The sequence below is a fragment of the Lepidochelys olivacea genome, assembly GCF_965140295.1.
Source record: "Lepidochelys olivacea isolate rLepOli2 genome assembly, chromosome: 1".
In the NCBI taxonomy this organism is placed as follows: Eukaryota; Metazoa; Chordata; order Testudines; family Cheloniidae; genus Lepidochelys; species Lepidochelys olivacea.
In genome coordinates, this window is record NC_140411.1 from 352023607 (window position 1) to 352043651 (window position 20045).

Sequence of the window (20045 nt, forward strand, 5' to 3'; positions counted from 1 at the left end):
CCTCCCTAGATTCAGCCCTGTCCCATTACACACCCGGCACCGGTGGCCCTTTCCTTTCACCACACTTATAAGTTTAGGAACATATGTTTTTCCCAGCCCCCAAGTGTCATTTTCCTTCCATGTCCTTTCAAGTGGATAGGGTTCTCCAGCAAGCTCTGAGGAATTCAAAGGGATTGCCATGGTGGGGATACTAGCTTGTGAGTGAGCTGGGATATGGCTGCAGACCCAGCAATTAGAAATATTCAGGATCTGGGCTATCTACACCTGTTGTTGGATGAAAGAATTGTCACTGTCACTCTGGATTCCCCAGACCCTCAGGACACAGTAGCTGAGGATTAAGCTTCTCAAAGGACACATGTTGGAAGCAGGACCCTTTCTGGTTCTGACAACCCCTTTCGAGGGAACCACAGTCACGGTTTTACATCCACCCGGCAGCAGGCGCTAGGCTCACTACTGCTTCTTGTTTGTTGGGTCCTGCTGTCTGCTTACCCTCTGCTTCTGGCAACCCTTACGAGAGCACAGATTGTAAGGTGTTGCAGGCTGTTCCTCTTTGTCTTCTGGGGTTGAAGCTGGTTCGGCGTGGTCTTGCAGAGGTGCTTGGTCCCCGTGAGGTGGCGCTGGCTTACACTGTGAGGCGTGGATCCATGCAGCGATGCCGGATAATTTCACTGCTGTCTGGGTGGTGAGCAGTACCTGGTACGGACCCTCCCACCGGGGTTCCAAGGCGTGCTTCCGAAGGTGGTGCCGCAGGCAGACCCAATCACCAGGCTCGGGTGTGACAGGCAGCAGAGGTGGGTTCCGTTGGCCAAGCTGCTCGCACCTGCGAATGGAAGGAGCTCACAGCTTGCATTAACCCTTTGCAGTACTGGAGGAGCGTGCTGTGAGTTAGGTTTAGGTCTGGGGCTGGGGTAATAGTGGCCATTGTTCGCATAGGGCGTCCCATGATGATTTCAAATGGACTCAATTTGTGTCTCTGGGATGGGGATGACCAAATTTCCATAAGGGCCAGTGGTAAAGCAGCTGGCCAGTTCAACCCTGTGGAACTACAGATTTTTGCCAGCTTATTTTTAAGCACACCATTTCGCCTTTCCACTGCCCCTGCACTCTGTGGATGGTAAGGGCAGTGCAACAGGGGGGTGACATGTAATACCTGGTTTAGATGTTGAACAATTTTTCCAGTAAAATGTGTTCCCCGGTCACTAGACAAAGTGGCAGGAATTCCCTTGGTAGGGATAATGTGGTTTAACAGACATTTTGCAACGGACAATGAATCAGCTTTGCGACAGGGAAAGGCTTCAATCCAACCCGAAAACAGACATATTATAACTAAAATGAATTCATATTTCTGACGCTTTGGCATTTGTACAAAATCAAGTTGCCAGTGTAGGAAAGGTGCTTGAGGCAAACCCCGGAACCCTTGTGTTACTTTTACAGATTTACCTACATTGTGGCTTTGACAAATAACACAAGCGGCACAGTGGCGGGTTGCAAAGGAGCTGAAATGGGGAGCCCACCACCCCGCCTTACTCATAGCAGAGACCATCTCCTCCTTGCCGACATGCGAAACACCATGTAGCAGGACAGCTAGAGACGGGTAGAGTGAGAGGGGGGCTACAAAGGTACCAGTGGGCGATCACCAAAGGGAATCAGAATGCAAAGAGCAACCCAAAGCACTCCAGGAGTCTTTCTCTGTTTCTGGGGCAGAATCCTGGAGCTGAGCGAAATGAGACAGGGATGGCGGCGTTACAGAGACAGAGAGGGGACCAAGAAACGCTTCTGGTGAAGGTTTTATAGTGGCGGCATGTTTTGCAGCAGCATCAGCAAGTGCATTACCTTTTGCCACCTCAGTGTCTGCTGCTGAGTGGCCAGTACACTTAACAATTGCCAAGGCAGACGGTAGTAAAACTGCATACAGGAGGGCGGCAATGTAGGGGCCATTCTTGATAGGGGTAAGAAAACCTCGAGCCTGCCAGAGGGTGCCAAAGTCATGCACAACCCCAAAGGCATACCGAGAATCAGTAAAAATAGTGGCAGAGAGCCCCTCGGCTAGAAAGCAGGCACAGGTTAGAGCAATCAGTTCAGCCACCTGGGTAGAGGTCACAGAGGGTAAGGGCGCAGCTTCTATGGTCTCAGAGAGAGAGACCACAGCGTACCCTGCAAGAAGGTGGCCTTGGTCATTTCTATAACAGGACCCATCAGTGAATAATACCAGGTCAGAGTTAGGGAGAGGTACATCTGAAAGGTCAGGGTGCGGGACAGTGATAGCGGAGACAGTTGCAAGGCAGTCATGGGGTTCACCATCACTAGGTAAAGGAAGGAGGGTAGCAGGGTTTAACTGGGAGCAGCGCTTAATAGTGATATGTGAGGCTGAAAGCAGCAAAAGTTCATACCTAGTGAGGCGAGCAGAGGAGAGGTGAGCAGTGTTGCGTTGCAGAAGGAGAGTTTCCACAGAATGGGAACCATGAGAGCGAGAGGAGAGTGGAGGACAAGGGACTCAGACATCTCGACCAGGCACGCTGCAGCAGCTACAGCGCGTAGGCAAGGGGGTAAACCCTGGGCTACAGGGTCCAAGATTGCAGAAAAATAAGCCACTGGGCGATTTCTGTCACCGTGCTCCTGAGTAAGAACCCCGAGGGCACAAGCAGATTGTTCGTGACAGAAAGGGGTAAAAGGCTTGTCATAGTTAGGTAACCCTAAGGCAGGGACAGAGGCTAAATTCTGCTTAAGGGAGATGAAAGCAGCATTTGCTTCCAGTGGCCATGGCATGGGGTTAGGTACAGAGGATCGAGTGAGTTCTTGGAGTGGTTTAGCCAGAGAAGCATATTGGGGAATCCATTGCCTACAGAACCCTGTCATGCCTAAGAATTTTCTGACCTGGCGTGGAGAGCAAGGCTGGGGAAAGCTAAGGATGGCTTGTACCCGGGCTGGATAGAGTGTACGGGAGCCCTGGGAGAGAAGGAAGCCTAGGTATGTGACAGAGGTTTGGCAGAGCTGCAATTTTGTGCGAGAAGCCTTATGACCCTTGTTTGCTAAAGCTGTGAGAAGTATTAGTGAATCAGTTTCTGAGGCAGACAGAGAGGGGGAGCACAGGAGTAAGTCGTCCACATATTGGATCAGCGAGATCCCTGGCTAGGGCTTGAGAAAAATAGGATGGACTCTCTGTATACCCCTGGGGAAGGGTAGTCCATGTATATTGCTGACCCTTGTAGGAGAAGGCAAAGAGATACTGGGATTCAGAGTGAACTGGGACAGAGAAGAAAGCGGAGCACAAATCTACAACAGTAAAGTGGGTTGCATTTGGAGGAATAGACGCTAGTATTGTAGCAGGGTTAGGAACCACTGGAAAAGAAGGTATGACAATACTGTTAATAGCTCGAAGGTCTTGAACAAATCGCCACGATTTGCCATCAGCCTTTTGAACTGGGAGGATAGGGGTGTTACAGGGGCTGGAACAAGGGACAATAATTCCTTGTTCTTTTAATGCAGATATAACTGGAGCAATCCCAGCCTCTGCCTCAGGATTCAAAGGATACTGAACAGGCGAGGCAGAGGTTTGGAATTGTCTACAGTAATCCGAACTGGGTCAGTATTTAATCGGCCCACTTCAGATGGGTGAGATCGCCATAGGGAGGAAGGAACCTGAGAGATTAGGTGCTCTAGAGACGGAATTAAGGGACAGCAAGGGACCGGAGTGGAGAGGGAAGTTTCAGACAGCAGGGAGGCTACAGAGTCACATAAGGAAGACTGAGGGATTTGCAGATAGACACCATCTGGGGAGCAGTAAATAGAACAGCCAAGTTTGCATAGCAAGTCCCGTCCCAGAAGGTTTGCAGGGGTGGAATCAGAGAGGAGGAATGCATGCTCCTCAGAGAGGGGACCGACCTGAACAGACAAAGGTTTTGAGAGGGGAAAAGAGGTAGGGATCCCTGTAATGCCAACAGCAGACACAGATTTTCCAGATCGGGGAACCTCAGGCAAGTCAGTGGTGCGGATTGTAGAAAGAGAAGCTCCAGTATCAACAAGGAAAGGGGGAGAGAGATCATTTACAGTCAGGACACATTCTCCAGTAGGGGACAGAGGTAATAAGGGAGCTAAAACTTTGTGAGGTTCCCCAGCATCCCGTCATTGTTGGGGTGAAAAATAGGGTTGGGGATCAGCTGGAGGAACCAGCGGGGGGGTTCACTTGATTTCCCATACAATTATTGGGTCGTCTTGGACACTCTTTTTTTCCAGTGTCCAGGCTGTTTACAGTAGTTACAAACCCCAGTTAATCCAGCCCCCTGCCCCCTTCCGCAACCCCGTCCCTGCCCCCGGTGTGGTCTGCTTAGTCCTGAATAATGCTGTATCTGCAGAGCCATTAACTTTTGGGAGGACTGTTCCTCCTTTCCTTTTAAAGTGCAGTGGCAATGCTCTGCTACTGCCAGCAATTTGTCCATGGTTTCAGTTTCCATCCCACACTTATTCGTTTTAACATGCTGCCTGTGGCAGGGAGAAGACCATCAACAAATGCATGTGCCAAGGCCCCCTGCCCATTTACATCGGGCTCTTGTATTCCTGAATGTTGTAGGAAAATATCAGTTAGCCGGGACCTAAAGTCGCCTGGGCTTTCTCCTTGCCCTTGCTTACAGGAACGTATTGCTGTCCAGTTTGTTTTAGGAGACCACACTTTGGGAATGGCTTGATGCAGGTGCTTCCAAAGAGCCATACACCGGTCTCTGTATGCCAAATCTGGGCCAGTACTTTTTATGGTTGAGTGGCGTGCCTCAGCTGGCCAGTCTGCGGCAGCCAACCATTTTTCATAATAACTGGCAGGAGCTAACAATTTACATAGTTGGAGGAGATCTGTCTCAGAGGGTTCATAGGGTTCACAGATTAACAGAAACTTCTCAGCAAATTTGACAGAGTTTTCCTGTGGTTTGGGAAAACTTTTAACTATAGATAAAAGTTCTGTACGAGTCCAGGACTTATAATCCCATATGGACTCACTTTCTCCCATCTTAAGGACTCGTAAGGGTGCCACAACAGTTTGATCAGAGTCTCTCATTAACCTCCCATCAGGTTCTCTTTTCCAAGAAGAGATGTCAAGAGAATCTTTGCAGCCTGGTTTGGATTTCTTCTTCATAATATTTTGCAGAGCTGCGAGGCCAATGAGGGTATCTTTTTCACTTTCATTATCTGTAGTCACTGAAGATTTTTCCTTTTCTGATTTCTTATTTGCGCAGGAGTATGGTGGGGGTTGGGTTTGATCCGGATCATTGCACAGGACTGGGCAAAGGGGAGCGCTCGGACTAGTGGTGGGAGAGACTGCATCCAATTGAACTGTTAGTTTTTTGATAGAATTTTTAAGAGAGGTGAGTTTTGACTCAGTCCATCTACGATTTGCCTCTTCCCACCACTGCATGAAGCAGTCTACTTCTCCTCTCTCTAATTTGGTTTTTGGAAGGACAAGTTTGCTTTTTAAAGCGTCCACTCGATCCTTGTCCCAAGAACCTAACAGTGGCCACTGTAATTTGGGGTTCTCTAGAGCTAATTTGGACCATTTTTCAAGAAACCTACAAGAGTCCGGACCCCTCCTAAAATACATAAAATAAGCTGGAGTTCCCTTAGGGAACTGTCCTACCTTAGACTTCTGATTACCCATCCAGGAGGACTTCACACAGCACTCACACAAGAAGGAAATTTGGGCTCAGCAGAGCGGTACCCGGTGCAACACACAGAAAGGAGCCCACAGGCTACTGCCTCAACTGCCCTTGCTTTCACACCAGGGGTTATACCCAAGGTGTGGTGTGGCTGCAGCTGTGCAGATTCCACTTATTCAGACCGTGGGGACGGGGACCCCTTGATCAGCCAGTCTCCGGACAGAGATGGCTCCCAGATTCACACACACACCATGGGGAAGACGGATAGACACAAAGACAAGACAGTCCTCAAACCGGTTAAAGCACAAAAATAATAATTACCTGAGACGTCTGATTCCAGAAGCTGGATCCAAAGACCCCTACCCGAACAGAGTGGGAACCAACAAGTTCAATGGTGTAGACTGTGCTGCTGCTGTGTACCTTTCTGTCTTGTGGAGGCACCGGCTGCCACGATCGTCCTGCAAGGCAGTCAGGGATCACACAGCCTCAGTGAAGCCGCTTGCCATCTCGGTGGAACCTCCAAATTGTCAAAGTTTGACTCAGACTCACAATTTATCAGACCACTCTGTTTTATTAGCAAAGCTGCTCTGCTAATACATTTAGAAGTGAGCCCCCCCGAGTGGGGCTTGTGTCTTTTAATTTATACAGTTTTTTGGAGAACAAGTTACAGAGAAGTTACAGACAAAAGAAGAAAAAGATTTTAGTCACCACCCTTCGAGATCCCTGAGACCAGTCATGTATCTTCAGTTACCTGCCACCCTTAACAATCTCCTTTAACAGCTTCCAGTTAACTTAACTAATTGCCCTTCACACCTTCCATTCTGATGCCTGCTTCTTAGACGTGCTGGCTCTATCTTAATTGCTTCTCCATTCAAAAGCTAACTGTCCCTACCTGTGCTCCCTCAGATACTTTGTAACATGTTTTGGCATGCCCTCTCATATACAATGTATCCAGCATGTCCCCTTATACAATATTATACTTCCACAACGTGCAGCGGGTGAGGGGCATGCTTTTGACGGAACAGATGGATTCTCCGGTGGTTCTGGCCTCCACTAAAGCAAAGTCAATTGACAGCGTTTGCTCAGGGTTGATTTTCCCTGTTGGCCTGTATGTTCCAAGCACCTTTCTGCTTTCCCATGGAGACACTTGGTGGAGAAACCAGAGGCTGAATGCACCCGCACGCCAGTGGAGGATGCTCCTTATCTCATCCTTCATATTAGAGATGGGAAAATCTCTTAACTAGTCCACCCCGTGCCATGTGTAGGGCTGTCAGTTCTCTGCCTTTGGGGGGGGACGTACAGTGGTGGAGCAGTGGGGAAGAGCCCAGGATTCAGTCCAGTTCAGACTTCCCCCTTGTCTTCAAAGAAAGGAGGTCAGGGTTAGAGTTCGCTTGGTGCTGGTTCTCATGTACCTGTGTGGGCTGGGTGAGGCCTCCAGTGCTAGGTGGCAGTAACTGGCCTGGCTCCCCTCTCCAGGTGCATGAATAAACATGGATCCTGAATTCCCCTCTTGCCCCAAGACGGAGCTTCCTTGGCACTTGGTTAACTTCTTAAAAGCCAGACATCCTAGTGTCTATTGAGGCAGCTTCCATAGGAGGACTACTCCCAAAATGGGCAGTGTGGGGGGCCGCCATTCTGTACTGGCTAGTATACTAGCTTTGGCTCACTGCTTTTGAGGAAGGTTTAGTTAATTATTTGAAGCCTGAGATATTTGATAAGGTCTTCCTGCTACATAATGGTAGTTTCCAGAAACAGAGATATGGGTGAACAAGTGGCAGGCAGCTGTAAAAAGCTTATCTCTTCCTCTGCCAATAACTCCCCAGGAGCACTCCTTGAGCAGCACTTTCTGGGACAAACTCTCAGAAGCAGATGGATATTTTTAAATTACTTCCTCTTGGACCTTAATGTTTCTAAAGATAAATACAACTTTCCTCTTGGCAAGTGCTCAAGAATGGAGCTGCTCCTCTGCGTAGGGCTTCATATCAGCACGTGTCCTGTTCCTGACTCCACACCTTTTTTTTTTCCCCACTGGCTCATAGTAATGCTGTGTTAGGTTGTTGTGTCCTTTCCCCAACCCCCTGCCAGTGCAGGATTATTCAACTGGACTCAGGTGTTCTTAGAGAGATACTGGGTCAGGGAGTGTTGGTGTTACTGATTTGTACGATCCCTGGCTGGGAGAGGCGGTGGAGGGAATTTACTCTGCAACCCATTGAGTCCTTTGCTTCTCTGGACTGAAGGGAGGATAGCTCTTGTGATGAAGGCACTGGCTCATTGGAACAGCCATGAGGGCCCCCCCCTTTTTTTTTTGAGGTGTTGGTTAATGAGCCTTTCAGAAGGGAGAAGGGAAGCAGCTTAGCAGTCAGACGAAATAAGGGAAACCTTTTTAATGGTGAGAGTAATTAACCACTGGAACAGTTTACCAAGGGTTGTGGTGAATTCTCGTTATCACTGACAATTTTAAAATCAAGATTGGATGTTTTTGTAAAAGATCTTCTTTAGGGATTATTTGGGGGCAATTCTCTGGACTGTGTTATACACGAGGTCAGATTTGTGGTTCCTTCTGGCCTTGGGAATCTGAGTCTGAATTTCTTCGAGCTTTAAAAGACTCCATGGCCCTGAATTTGGTAGCACTCATCGCGGCTCTGGCCCAGGCAAGGCAGGGTTTTCTGGCTATGGCTCTTTGTCTTCCAGGAGCAGGCCCTAACCTTGCAAGGACTAGATGCCTAAAGCCTGAGGCAGCAGCCAAGGGCTATTGGGGTGCCCATAACTTTGGAACAATTTAAATTTGGGGACTCCCTGGTTTTGCTGTAGTGTCTAATCCAGGGGTCCCCAATGGGGTGCCCGCAGGTGCAATGGTGCCCTCCAGGGCAGTTGTGTGTGCCCGCAGGACACCGTGCCACCAAAATGCTGCCGCCGAATGCAGCTGCCATAGAGCCGCCCGCCGAAATGCCGCCGAGAAGCATTGCTGTTTCTCAGCGGTGACGCTTGCTGCCGCTTCTCGGCGGCATTTCGGTGGTGGGGTGTCTGGTGCATGCTATAGTCTTCTGGAAATAGGAATATGCTATTCCCACAGAAAGGTTGGGGACCACTGGTCTAATCCATCTAGTGTAGTGGCAGGGACTCAGACTCTGTCCAAGGTTCCTGTTTCACATGATGTCTCAGAAGCAGCTTAGTTTCTTTCAGCAGCCACCTCTGAGGTGTTTCCCCAGCTGGGTGGGTGACAATGCACAGAGCAGCAGGGATCATAACTTTCCAGGCTTCAGGAGGCCCGGTCCTCTGATATCCATGTGACTAGAATGAGCTAGAATGTCCTACGGACACCTCCAGACCTTAATCTGAGAGCGCAAGGGTGGGTTTGTGTAAGGTAATGACAGCTTTGAGGTGAGAGCTGGAGTCCAAAGAGGGAATGATGTGAAAATAGAGACAGACTTATAAAAAGGTCTCTTAAGGAGAAAACACCTTCCAGTTCTGTGGAGACGTTTAATTTTAGATTATCTATAAAAATCTCATTACTAGGCAGCTCTTTAGTCTTGTGACAGAGGTTCATATAAAGCCTTGTTGTGACTTGTAAATGGAATTGCCCTGGTGCCATAGACTGAGGATTAGCACCGCATCAGATGCTGGAGATGGGAAAGCACAACTTGGTCCCTCTTATGCCCTGGACAGGACTGTTCCCTTAAGCATCGTTGGGGGTTTGTCCAGTCTAGGTATAAGTGACCCAAATGATGGAATCTCTTTCCCTTCCCCCTTCTCCCCCTGGAAAAATTCCACAGTCTGCTTGAACTCTCCGCTGAGATGTTTTCTTGATACTCAGGTTAGAATGAAATGAACAGTTTTTGTCCTAGCTAGATCTCCGTGCCCCACCCTGAACAATTCTTCTCCCTCAGTGATCGTACCCTTCAGACACTTGCAGTTATTGGCTTCCCCAGTTATCGTCATTTACCCAAGCTCTACAAATTTGACCCTTCTAATCTTTCCTCATAAATCAAACCCTCTAGCCCTCTAGTTATGTCTTGCTGTCAAACTTTTCAGTTTGAGGTGCCCAGAACTGAATTTAGTATTGCAGGTATTACCAATGCTTTCCTTTTCTCCACACTGACCTTAGCATTTGGTACTTGCCGGGATGGTGGTGTTGGCAGGATCTCCCAGTGTCACTGCACATTATCATGCCATGTATCTTTTGCAGGCTTGATATCTAATATGAAGGCTGCATGTTCTGCATCTGTAGAGTTGAATCTGAAACATAGATGAGTGAGCAGAGAGGCTGGCCCCCATTGGCACACATCCAGCCAGTTTTGTTGCAGGGCTGCGTGAGGGGTCATGTTCTGTTATGCTGTGGGACTTTCTGGGAGTTCCTCCTTTGGAGTTGAATTAGACTGAGATGTGAAGCCTAGAAAAGACTGACTCTGGTGGGACAAGGTGGGTGAGGTAATATTTTTTTATTGGACCAACTTCAATACTGATAATTTAATATTTATATTACTGTGGAATTGAAGGGCCCCAGAATGCTGGGAAACACACACACAGGAGACAGTCCCTGTCTTGAAGAATTCATAATCTAAGAGAAGCTTGTGGGGAGAGCATGGTCAAACAGGCACAACTCTTATAGATGGATGTCAAAAAATAAAAGAGAGTGTCAGCTATTGCCCTCTTCCCGCAGTCCAGCTGTTCTAAGTTGCTGAATTTTCCCAGATATCAAGTCAGAGATGGGAAGCGAAGAGCTTGCAGGGTCCTAGAGCCCGGGCTGAAGCCTGAGCCTGAAAGTCTACACTGCAGTTAAACAGCCAGGCAGCCGGAACCCCATGAGTCCAAGTCAGCTGGCCCGGGCCCTTCATGAGTGTCTTTAACTGCAGTTTTCAGAGTAGCAGCCGTGTTAGTCTGTATCCGCAAAAAGAAAAGGAGGACTTGTGGCACCTTAGAGACTAACAAATTTATTTGAGCATAAGCTTTCGTGAGCTACAGCTCACTTCATCGGATGCATTCAGTGGAAAATAGTGGGGAGATTTATATACACAGAGAATATGAAACAATGGGTGTTACAATACACACTGTAAGGAGAGTGATCACTTAAGATGAGCTATTACCAGCAGGAGAGCGGTAAGGTGAGCTATTACCAGCAGGAGAGCGGGGGGGGGGAGGTAAGGGGGGGACCTTTTGTAGTGATGATCAAGGTGGGCCATTTCCAGCAAGAACGTCTGAGGAACAGCTTGGGGGGGGGGGGGGATAAACATGGGGAAATAGTTTTACTTTGTATAATGACCCATCCACTCCCAGTCTTTATTCAAGCCTAAGTTAATTGTATCCAGTTTGCAAATTAAGTCCAATTCAGCAGTCTCTCGTTGGAGTCTGTTTTTGAAGTTTTTTTGTTGAAGAATTGCCACTGTAGAATTCCGAGGGGTGCATTTTACTCTCCTGCAGTGTAAGGTGTTTAATGAAGCTTTGGGATTTTACGACTTTTGAAATGGCGGCAGTTTCTGGAATCCTCTCCACTGAGACGTCCCTGGAACTGAGCTCCGGCTTTGTTTTGATCTACAGAATTTATTCTTAGCCTGTAGTTTAAAATGAGTTGTCACTTTTACTTTAGTAGTACTTGCATCTGAAGTGTCCCACACCACCACCTCTACCAGGTGGAGCTTGTTCATCTCCAGCCTCATAAGGGATTTCTTATTAGCCTTCTAGTGCTCTGCCCTGCTTTCACTTTCATCTGTGCTACATAATACCAAGCAATAGGTATGATCAGTGACATCCGTGGAATCGTGTCTGAGACTGTGGATAAACTAATTGCTGGGGCAGACTTGGCACATTGTGCAGAGTGTCATTTGAAAGCTCCTGGTGACATTACTAAAGGACTACCGCAGTAAGTCGACCTACACTATGCGACTCCAGCTACGTGAATAACGTAGCTGGAGTTGACGTACCGTAGGTCGAGTTACTGAGGGGTCTACACCATGGGGGGTCAACGGGAGAAACTCTCCTGTCTACTTACCGTACTCTTCTTGTTGGGGGTAGAGTACAGGGGTCGACTGGAGAGTGATCTGCTATCGATTTGGCAGGTCTTCACTAGACCCGCTAAATCGACTGCTGGTGAATCGATCGCAGAGCGTGGATCCTGGCTGCAGAGTAAACATGCGGTAGTGTAGTCATTCACAGGTGTTTAGAAAAGCTTCCCCTCCCAAGACAAAAGTTTTGCCGTGGCAAGTGGCAGTGTAAATGGCTCGTTGTTGGCAGGTGCGCTCTCCTGTCGACAACGAGAACCCTGCTCGTTGGGGGTGGAGGTATTTGGTTGGCAAAAGTGCCGACAAACAGTGTTTACACTGCCCGGCTTTTAGCAACACGGCCATGTCGCTAAAAGCTGTGTAGTTAAGACAAAGCCTAAAAGGAGGCCGCTTGCATCATTGTGGAAGGGTTTGATTCCTTTCTGTTCTTGCTGTAAACAAGGTCTTGTGCCTTATGTCCCTGTGCAAATTCATTTTCCCTCCTTTTTACTCCCTCTATTGTGTCCTCATGTTGTAGCAGCTTTCTCCATAGAACAGACAGTTGCTGATCTTACGCTGGCTGGAGGGACTGCTGCAGAGCGAAACAAGGCCCTGTTTTCCCTGTGGGCCAGAATGCAATGCTGCCATTCCAGTCAGTCACAGCCCTTACCAGCCTGTGAAGCAAACCCAAGTCTTTTCTGAGCATGCACGCCTGGTCTAGTGTTGGTGCAGCAGGGGTAGATCAACCGATGATGGAGGGGAGGAAGGAGGTAGGGGCTGAGTAGGATAGCAGGTGTGGATACAGGGAGAGTTGAGATTAAGTGGAGGTTCAGATGTGTTCATGGCTGAGAGAGACTTTGAAGAGGAGTCACTTTATTGGGGGTTCCTGGCATGGAGTAATGCATGTCTGTCTGCATAGGCGAGAAGTGTACTGAACAGATTGGTGTCTGGAGATAGGTGGCATGGGCGGGGATACAGAGGATGGAGTTTTGGTTTAGCTCCCCTCCCCTCCAAATGTTCAATGGTAGAGTCCGCTCTTTTCTGTTGGCTAGGTAATTTCTATGTGGCTGTATAAACTATGGAAAGTTTGTTCCACTGAGCTCTCCAGTTGGCTGCAGACCCTGGCCTGTTCGTAATCCACATTATGCTGCATGTCTGTGCTGTTGTGAGAGCATCCATTCCCAGAGAAGGATCCTTTAACCCCATGGCCAGCCTAGCCAAGAGTTGCCCTGTGCTTGGGGTTCTTGAGTCAGCTGAGTGCTTCAATTTTTAAAGGTTTCAGAGTGGTAGCTGTGTTAGTCTGTATCAGCAAAAACAAAGAGGGGTCCTTGTGACACCTTAGAGACTAACAATGCCCAAATAAATTGGTTAGTCTCTAAGGTGCCACAAGCACTCCTCTCAATTTTTAACACATCTAAACATTTCAGTATCATGATAAAGTAGCATAAAACTTCAAATACGGCATATTGTTAATGCAGACAATACTAAGCTATCCAGAGAGCAGTGACCAAGAGTTACCTTAAATCCTCCTGGCCTCTGTGCAATCTAACACTGGGAGCACACAGGAAGGAAAAAGCAAAAGCAGCTTTCGTAACACAAACATAGAGACGTGTTCCTAGACGGGCAGGTTAGAAACAGCTCCTGCTGCCTCTGTCTGTCCTGGACCAGATCATCAGAGCAGGAAAGAGCACCCCAATGTGAACACATTGACAGGGAAAGAGCCTTTTAAATGCTGGCTGCATTGCATAATGTGAAGCAGAAAGGCAGGGCTAGGCTACTGAAAAGTAACTAAGGGGGGACCAGGAGATTGTCTTGCAACAGGGCATTCTAGACACAATGGAGCTGATTTAATAAAGACAAAAGTAGCTAAAGGGTAGGACAGATGCAGTCCATGGACTTGTACAATGTGGCCATCCTTATCTTTGCCAAGTGCAGTGTCTGTATGTCACAAGTCCCAGTGTGTAAAGCTTCGTCATGATCCAGCATGGCCTGGCTGCATTCTGCATGGCAGTATTAAGATGGAATTTGCAGTAGGCTCCATTACATACAAATGAGATGCAGGCTAGAGGCTTCTTCAAGTCAGAAACATTGGAACAAACCATGGAAGAAAAAAAATGCAGCATATCGTTAACAGGTGCAAATATATATTCCATATGTAGCAGACACGAACCATTATGCAGCTGCTCTGGGGAGCTGTGCCAGAGTGTGAGGTGAGTGCCAATATTTTGTAGCAGAATCTAAGCTTTCATTGCAAATAAATAAAAAATCACAGTTCTTAGTCTTTATGGTGTGAGTCCCCCAAATATAACTCAATCCCATATTGTCTTCCTGTAATTATATCTTCTCCCCCCCACCCCTTTGAAACAACCCAAAGTTGTGAGCTACCCCATTAATTTCAGCCCTTAGATCAGGGTGGGCAAACTACGGCCCATGGGCTGGATCCGGCCCCTCAGGGCTTTGGATCCGGCCTGCGGGATTGCCACCCCTGTGGCGCCGCAGGCCCCGTGCCGCTCCCGGAAGCGGCTGGCACCATGTCCCTGCAGCCCCTGGGGAAGGGGGAGCAGAGGGCTCCGCGCACTGCCCTTGCCTATGGGTAGCCTCCCCAAAGCTCCCATTGGCCAGGAATGGGGGACTGCGGACAATGGGAGCTTCGGGGGAGGTACCCACAGGCAAGGGCAGTGTGTGGAGCCCTCTGCCCCCGCTCCGCCAGGGGTCACAGGGACGTGGTGCCAGCTGCTTCCCGGAGAGGCGTAGGGCCAGGGCAGGCAGGCAGGGAGTCTTCCCTGGCCCCAGTGTGTACTGTGCTGCCACCCCGGAGCTGCTCCCGGTAAGCAGCGCCAGGCCGGAGCCCGAGCCCCTCCTGCACCCCGCCCCCCAGCTCCCTGCCCTGAGCCCCCTCCCCTGCACCATTGCCTTGAGTCCCCTCCTGCACCCCAACCCCCTTCCCTGAGCCCCCTCGTACACCCTGCACCCCTCCTCTGCCGCAACCCCTTGCCCTTGTCCTGCGCACTGCACCCCCTCCCGCACCCCAACCCCCTGCCCCAGCCCTGCATTCATGGCCCTGCATGCAATTTCCCCACCCTGATGTGGTCCTCGGGCCAAAAAGTTTGCTCACCTCTGCCTTAGATACTAAGATGTAGGTACTATCTAGCTGCTAACATAATGACACCTTCAATGTTGCTCTGAGCTTTCACTTCCAATAGTTTTAGTTGAAATGTCTTGCTAATATAATCCATTGATTTTTGGATGCCGTGCTTGACATTGAGGTGAGGTGTGGGGGAAATAGAGGGTCACTCCTTTTTGTCAAAGGTTACTATCCTTTCAAAACAACTTGGTGTGAGGGTTTTTGAGATTACAAGTTTGGTTGATAAAGGTAATAGTGGTACTGTAATATACTTGCTTTCTGTAGGCATTTGACTTGGCAACGCATGACATTTCGATTAAAAACGAACAACCTAGAATGATACAAAATCCAATGCGGCATACTTCTCTACTCCTACATGAGACTGCCCTGTTTATACATCCCAAGACTGTACTAGTCCTTTTAGCCACAGTGTCACCCTGGGAGCTCACGATTATCTGAGTACCGACCATGACCCCCAAGTGTTTCTTCAGAGTCACTGCTTCCCAGGATAGAGTCCCCCTTCCTGTCAGTGTGGCCTAGGTTCTTTGTTCCTAGATATGTTTTTACATTTGGCAGTATTAAGAACTAGATAAGTTCATGGAGGATAGCTCCAGCAATGGCTATTGTCCAAGGCGGACACGGATGGTGTCCCTAGCCTGTTTGCCAGAAGCTGGGAATGGATGACATGGGATGGATCACTTGTCTAACCCAGTATGGCTGTTCTTATAACAGTCATTTAAATCCAGTTTACCAAGTGATCCAGGTTACTATGTATCAGTGACTTGTCCTCTTCATTATTTACCACTCCCCCGATTTTTGCTTTATCTAAAAGCTTTTTCAGTGATGATTTGGTTTTCATCTCGGTGGTTAATAAGTGTTAAATTGTGTAGGTCCCAGAGCTGATCCCTGCAGGACCCCACTAGAAACACATCTGCTCAGTGATGATTCCAGGCGGACAATTACAGTTTGAGACCTGTCAGCCAGTTTTTCACCCATTTAATGTTATGTTACCTCTGTATTTGGCACTGGTGCAACTGCTACTGGAATAGTGACTCTAGTTCTGATGTTCACAATTCAAGAAGAATATTGATAAATTGGAGTGTGTTCAGAGAAGAGCTGTGGGAATGAATAAAAGATTAGAAAACCTGCCTTATGGTGGTAGTCAAGGAGCTCAATCTGTTTCTTAACAAAGAGAAGGTTACTGGGTGACTTGATCAGTCTATAAGTACCTACATAGGAAAGAGAAATTTGATAATAGAGGGCTCTTCTATCTAGTGAACCAAGTTGTAAAGATTCAATGGCTGAGTGTTGAAGCTAGACAGACTGGAAATAAGACCTACATTTTTAACAGCAAGGATAAATAACCAGGGGAATGACTTATCAAGGGTTGTGATGGATTCTGCGTCTCTGGATCTGCTCTAGTTCAAAAGGGAATGAATTTCTGGAAGTCCTGTGGCACACAGGAGGTCAGGCTAGATGATCAGAGTGGTCCCTTCCGGCCCTAGGATCTAAATCTATGAAAAGCGGAGTAATGAATGGAAATGCGCTGATTGGATCATCCCTGTTTGGATTTACTTGGAACACCGTAAAATGTCCAATTTGCCATAGAAACTCAGTTCTTGGGTGCTACAAAATCCAGTAGCAGGATTTACGCCCAACTTGACACAAGTGCCTTACATGAATCTGCATTTGTTTCTTTTTGGTCAAGCTGTGGGAGGGCAGGTATTAAATTTCTAATCAAAGCTGTTGGGTCCGGTAGGTCTTGAAGTGAGTGTTGCTGTCTGAGAGGAGGTACATGAGACAGTAGTGGGTGGAGAGAGGTAGTGTCTGAGGGCAGGGAAAGGGAGCACACGCTAGCATCACACTGGACACTCTTTATATACATAACTTGGTGCTGACCTTTCCTTTTTGGTCCTTGGACTATAATTGGCATGTGTTCTGTTGTCTGTGTTTTTAAATACAGCTGTGGGTGGCTGGTGGTAAGCGGAGAGGTAGAAACTGTTCTAACTCCCAAAATAGTCCTGCAGTGGTCTATGCATTTTGGAGTGAGGCTTTTCCCGCTACATGGCCCAGAGGTATGCCAGGGTCAGCCGGCCCCTGTGGCTAGGAAGCAGTCTGCAAGTGAGGTTAGAGAGATTGAAGGGGTGGGGAGCATGATGTCCTCTGCAGCTGGGGTTGTATTCTGTAAATGGTGAGGCCCACTGGCAGCGGACTCTGTTTTGACAGAACGTAGTACACCTGCAGCTGGTTGAGGAGACTGTGCAAAGCCATGAAGGTGTTCAGGATGAAGGATTAGGGCAATCACTTTGGTAACTGAAGGCTTGGCAAGGAATTAACCCCTCTATAAACAAAGAGCCAGAAGGTATTTTACCAGCTAAAATTCACGAGGTGTTTTCCAAGGAAAGGTTAATGGTACAGCAAGCATCTATTTACATGTCACCTAGTGTTTCTATGGGGCAGGGGGAAGGCGCTGATCCGCAGGCAGGAGGCATCGTAGAGGGGCACAGGGGAGCTGATGGGGGGCTGCCAGCTGTGGACAAAGCAGGTGGCCAAATGATGTTATAGCGGAGCATTGCACAACTTTAAACGAGCATGTTCAGTAATGGAGCAGGGGCGTAAGACCAAAACAATGTTAATCAAGAGGATGTTAAGTGCGGAGTTACTGTATTCTGTGGAAGCACAGGGCTCTGTACATATTTCTCAGCTGGTTAGTACCTTTGAGTCCTCTTTCAATGGGGGGGAGGGATAGCTCAGTGGTTTGAGCATTGGCCTGCTAAACCCAGGATTGTGAGTTCAATCCTTGAGGGGGCCATTTAGGGATCTGGGGCAAAAATTGGGGATTGGTCCTGCTTTGAGCAGGGGGTTGGACTAGATGACCTCCTGAGGTCCCTTCCAACCCTGATATTCTATGATTCTCTATGAAAAGCTGAAGTGTTGAAGTTTATACAGACTGAGCACTAGAATGGTGGTGTGCAAACCTTGATCCCCACCATACTCCTATGGGAGAGGTCAGTGCTATCCATGACTACGCTGAATAGATGGTAGAAGTGAAATCCATCTTGGGAGTCCTGACTCCCCACTGCATGCCTCATCCACTAGAATACATGTGAGATTTTCTGCTAATGATTTGGCATCTAAAAGGGGAGACTAGAAAGTTCTACAGACCTTAATAGCATTGTATTAGTCACTCATTTAGGATTATAAATTTCCTTGCAGAGTTTGCAACTCGAAAGTTGCAGCCTTATGCTGGTGTTTAGGAACCAAAATGTTAAACTGACCTATGTATTTCTGTGGTCCAAGCTGAGTGAAATGCAAAATACAAACTGCAGATGGTGAAAAAGGGAATTACTGTTCAAATCTTTCAGCTTCTATATTATTTTAGTAACACAAGGAAAGAAATTTGAGATTTAACCTAACCAGTGATGTGTTACACAATTTTCTCACATTTTTGTTCATCTTGAAGACGCTCTGCATCTGTGAGTAGTTTGATAGCTCAGGACATGTGGTTCTCTGTAGCCGAATTTCTTTGAGCTCTAGGAAGGTGCTAAATTGGGTCAGTTTGAATGCACTCTCCATTGTTGCTTTGCTGTGTTTGGGGTAAGGGTCCTGCTGTGTGTACCTGGGGCATATGAAGGGTGGTTGTTGGTTTAGGAGTCAAAGTTCTGACTTCTAACATAGCTCTATTATTTCCTTGCTGTCTAACTTGGGGAAAAAATAACTTTCCCTCCGTCTGGTTCCCCACATGTACCATGGAGAGAATTCTTTCCTCCCAGGGCGTGTGTAAGGGTTAGTTCATGTTTGCGCTATACCTACGCAGGGTTACCGCAAGGCGCTGCTAGTGTGCAGTTCTGCAGTTTGCCATTGTTGCTCACTGCCTGGCTCTGGCAGGAGGTCGAAATGGCATCTGGCTGCAGCAGCAGGGCTGCCTGCATTCTTCTAACACTTTCCTTCTGCTTATTTTTGTAGGGAGCAGAGATGGCCAGGGGCAGATACTCCAGCGCTTCCCGGAGAAGGACTGGGAAGATAACCCCTTCCCACAGGGCATTGAACTAGTGAGTATTTTGGCTGTTGGGGCTGGGACCTCCCAGTATTGTGATGCATGCGCACAGGGCTACAACCTGCTTTGCATGTGTGTTAGTAGAGTGGGCTGTGGTACTGTGCATGCAGGCTTCAGGGATGTGTCGTCTTTGCACGTCAGCAGGACTTTGGCCAGGACTCTTTGGGTCAAACCCATGGGTGGAGAACAGAGCAGATTGCAGCCTCTCCTCTTTACCCAAGCGCAGCAGCAGCCTTTGGAGACCACAGGTCCCAGCATGCAGTGCTCCATCTTCATGGTGCAGTGTGTTCTGGAACTTGTACTCTTCATGGGCTACGCCTGTCTGTCGAGCTGAGGGCGACTGTTTGCCATGTGTGTCCTCCCCAGTTTTAGCTGCACTGCGGGCTGGAATGCTTCCCCACCAGCCTTGTTTTCCAAGCCACTTGGCTGAAGTATCTGTATAAATAGCCCTGACTCTCACAGCAGTGCCCTGTGGTGTACTGCATTGTCAAAGCCCTTCATGCTCCCTCAGCCTCACAACCCTGTGGGGGGAGGTAGCTTGGTAATATCCACTCGTACCTCAACCCCCCAGTCCTCATGTATCCTGCCTCTTTTCTGTTATGGGGATTACTGGGCCTTGGCCGCCTCCCCCAACCCTCTGGGTGTATGTTTGTCTCTTGCCATGTAATTCTGAGGTACATGGAGACCTTTGAGGGCGACCATTGCTGGAGCAGACCCTTAAAACAACATGGCTTGGTCAGTTTGGCCCCAAAAGTAGAATCGTAGAATCATAGAATATCATAGAATCATAGAATATCAAACAAAATGCAAACTAAGTCTACAGTATTAGACAGGATCTGAATCAGTAATCTCTCACCCTGACTGATGATACAAGCAGTGCACCAAGTTTCCATACACAGCCTGGAACCAGCACTCTTTTTCTCTCCCCTCTTCCCCGAGTTCAGTCCTTTTCCTCTGGTACTTTCAGGTGTGGTGGTGTAGGGAGAACAAGGTCCCCTCATGATGTCATGTCCCCCTTTAATATCTTCTTCCAACTTGCTGGAAAGCTCTTGTGCTGTGACCACTGTTCCCTCTAAGCGCTGCGTATGTGCGCACACAGATCCTAAACACCGCGCACACAGCGAAACACCGCGCACACACAAATTTGCACAGAAGCACAACAGTTTGCTCAGAAGAAATTTTTTGCACACACGGCCTGTCAAAAATTACGGGGAACATTGGCTGTGACCTGGGTCAAACAGTTCCCAGTG

At 48.2% G+C, this 20045-nt stretch overlaps 1 protein-coding gene across 6 annotated transcripts in view; it reads left to right on the top strand.

The window, feature by feature from the left end:
* SBF1 (SET binding factor 1) overlaps window positions 1–20045 on the top strand; it is a 155540-nt gene that overhangs the window by 73488 nt on the left and 62007 nt on the right. For all 6 annotated transcript variants that reach the window (XM_084611204.1, XM_084611205.1, XM_084611207.1 and 3 more), the window contains exon 2: window positions 18705–18790. In XM_084611204.1, the coding sequence (XP_084467330.1) occupies window positions 18705–18790 (86 nt within the window). The remainder of the gene's footprint in view (window positions 1–18704; window positions 18791–20045) is intronic.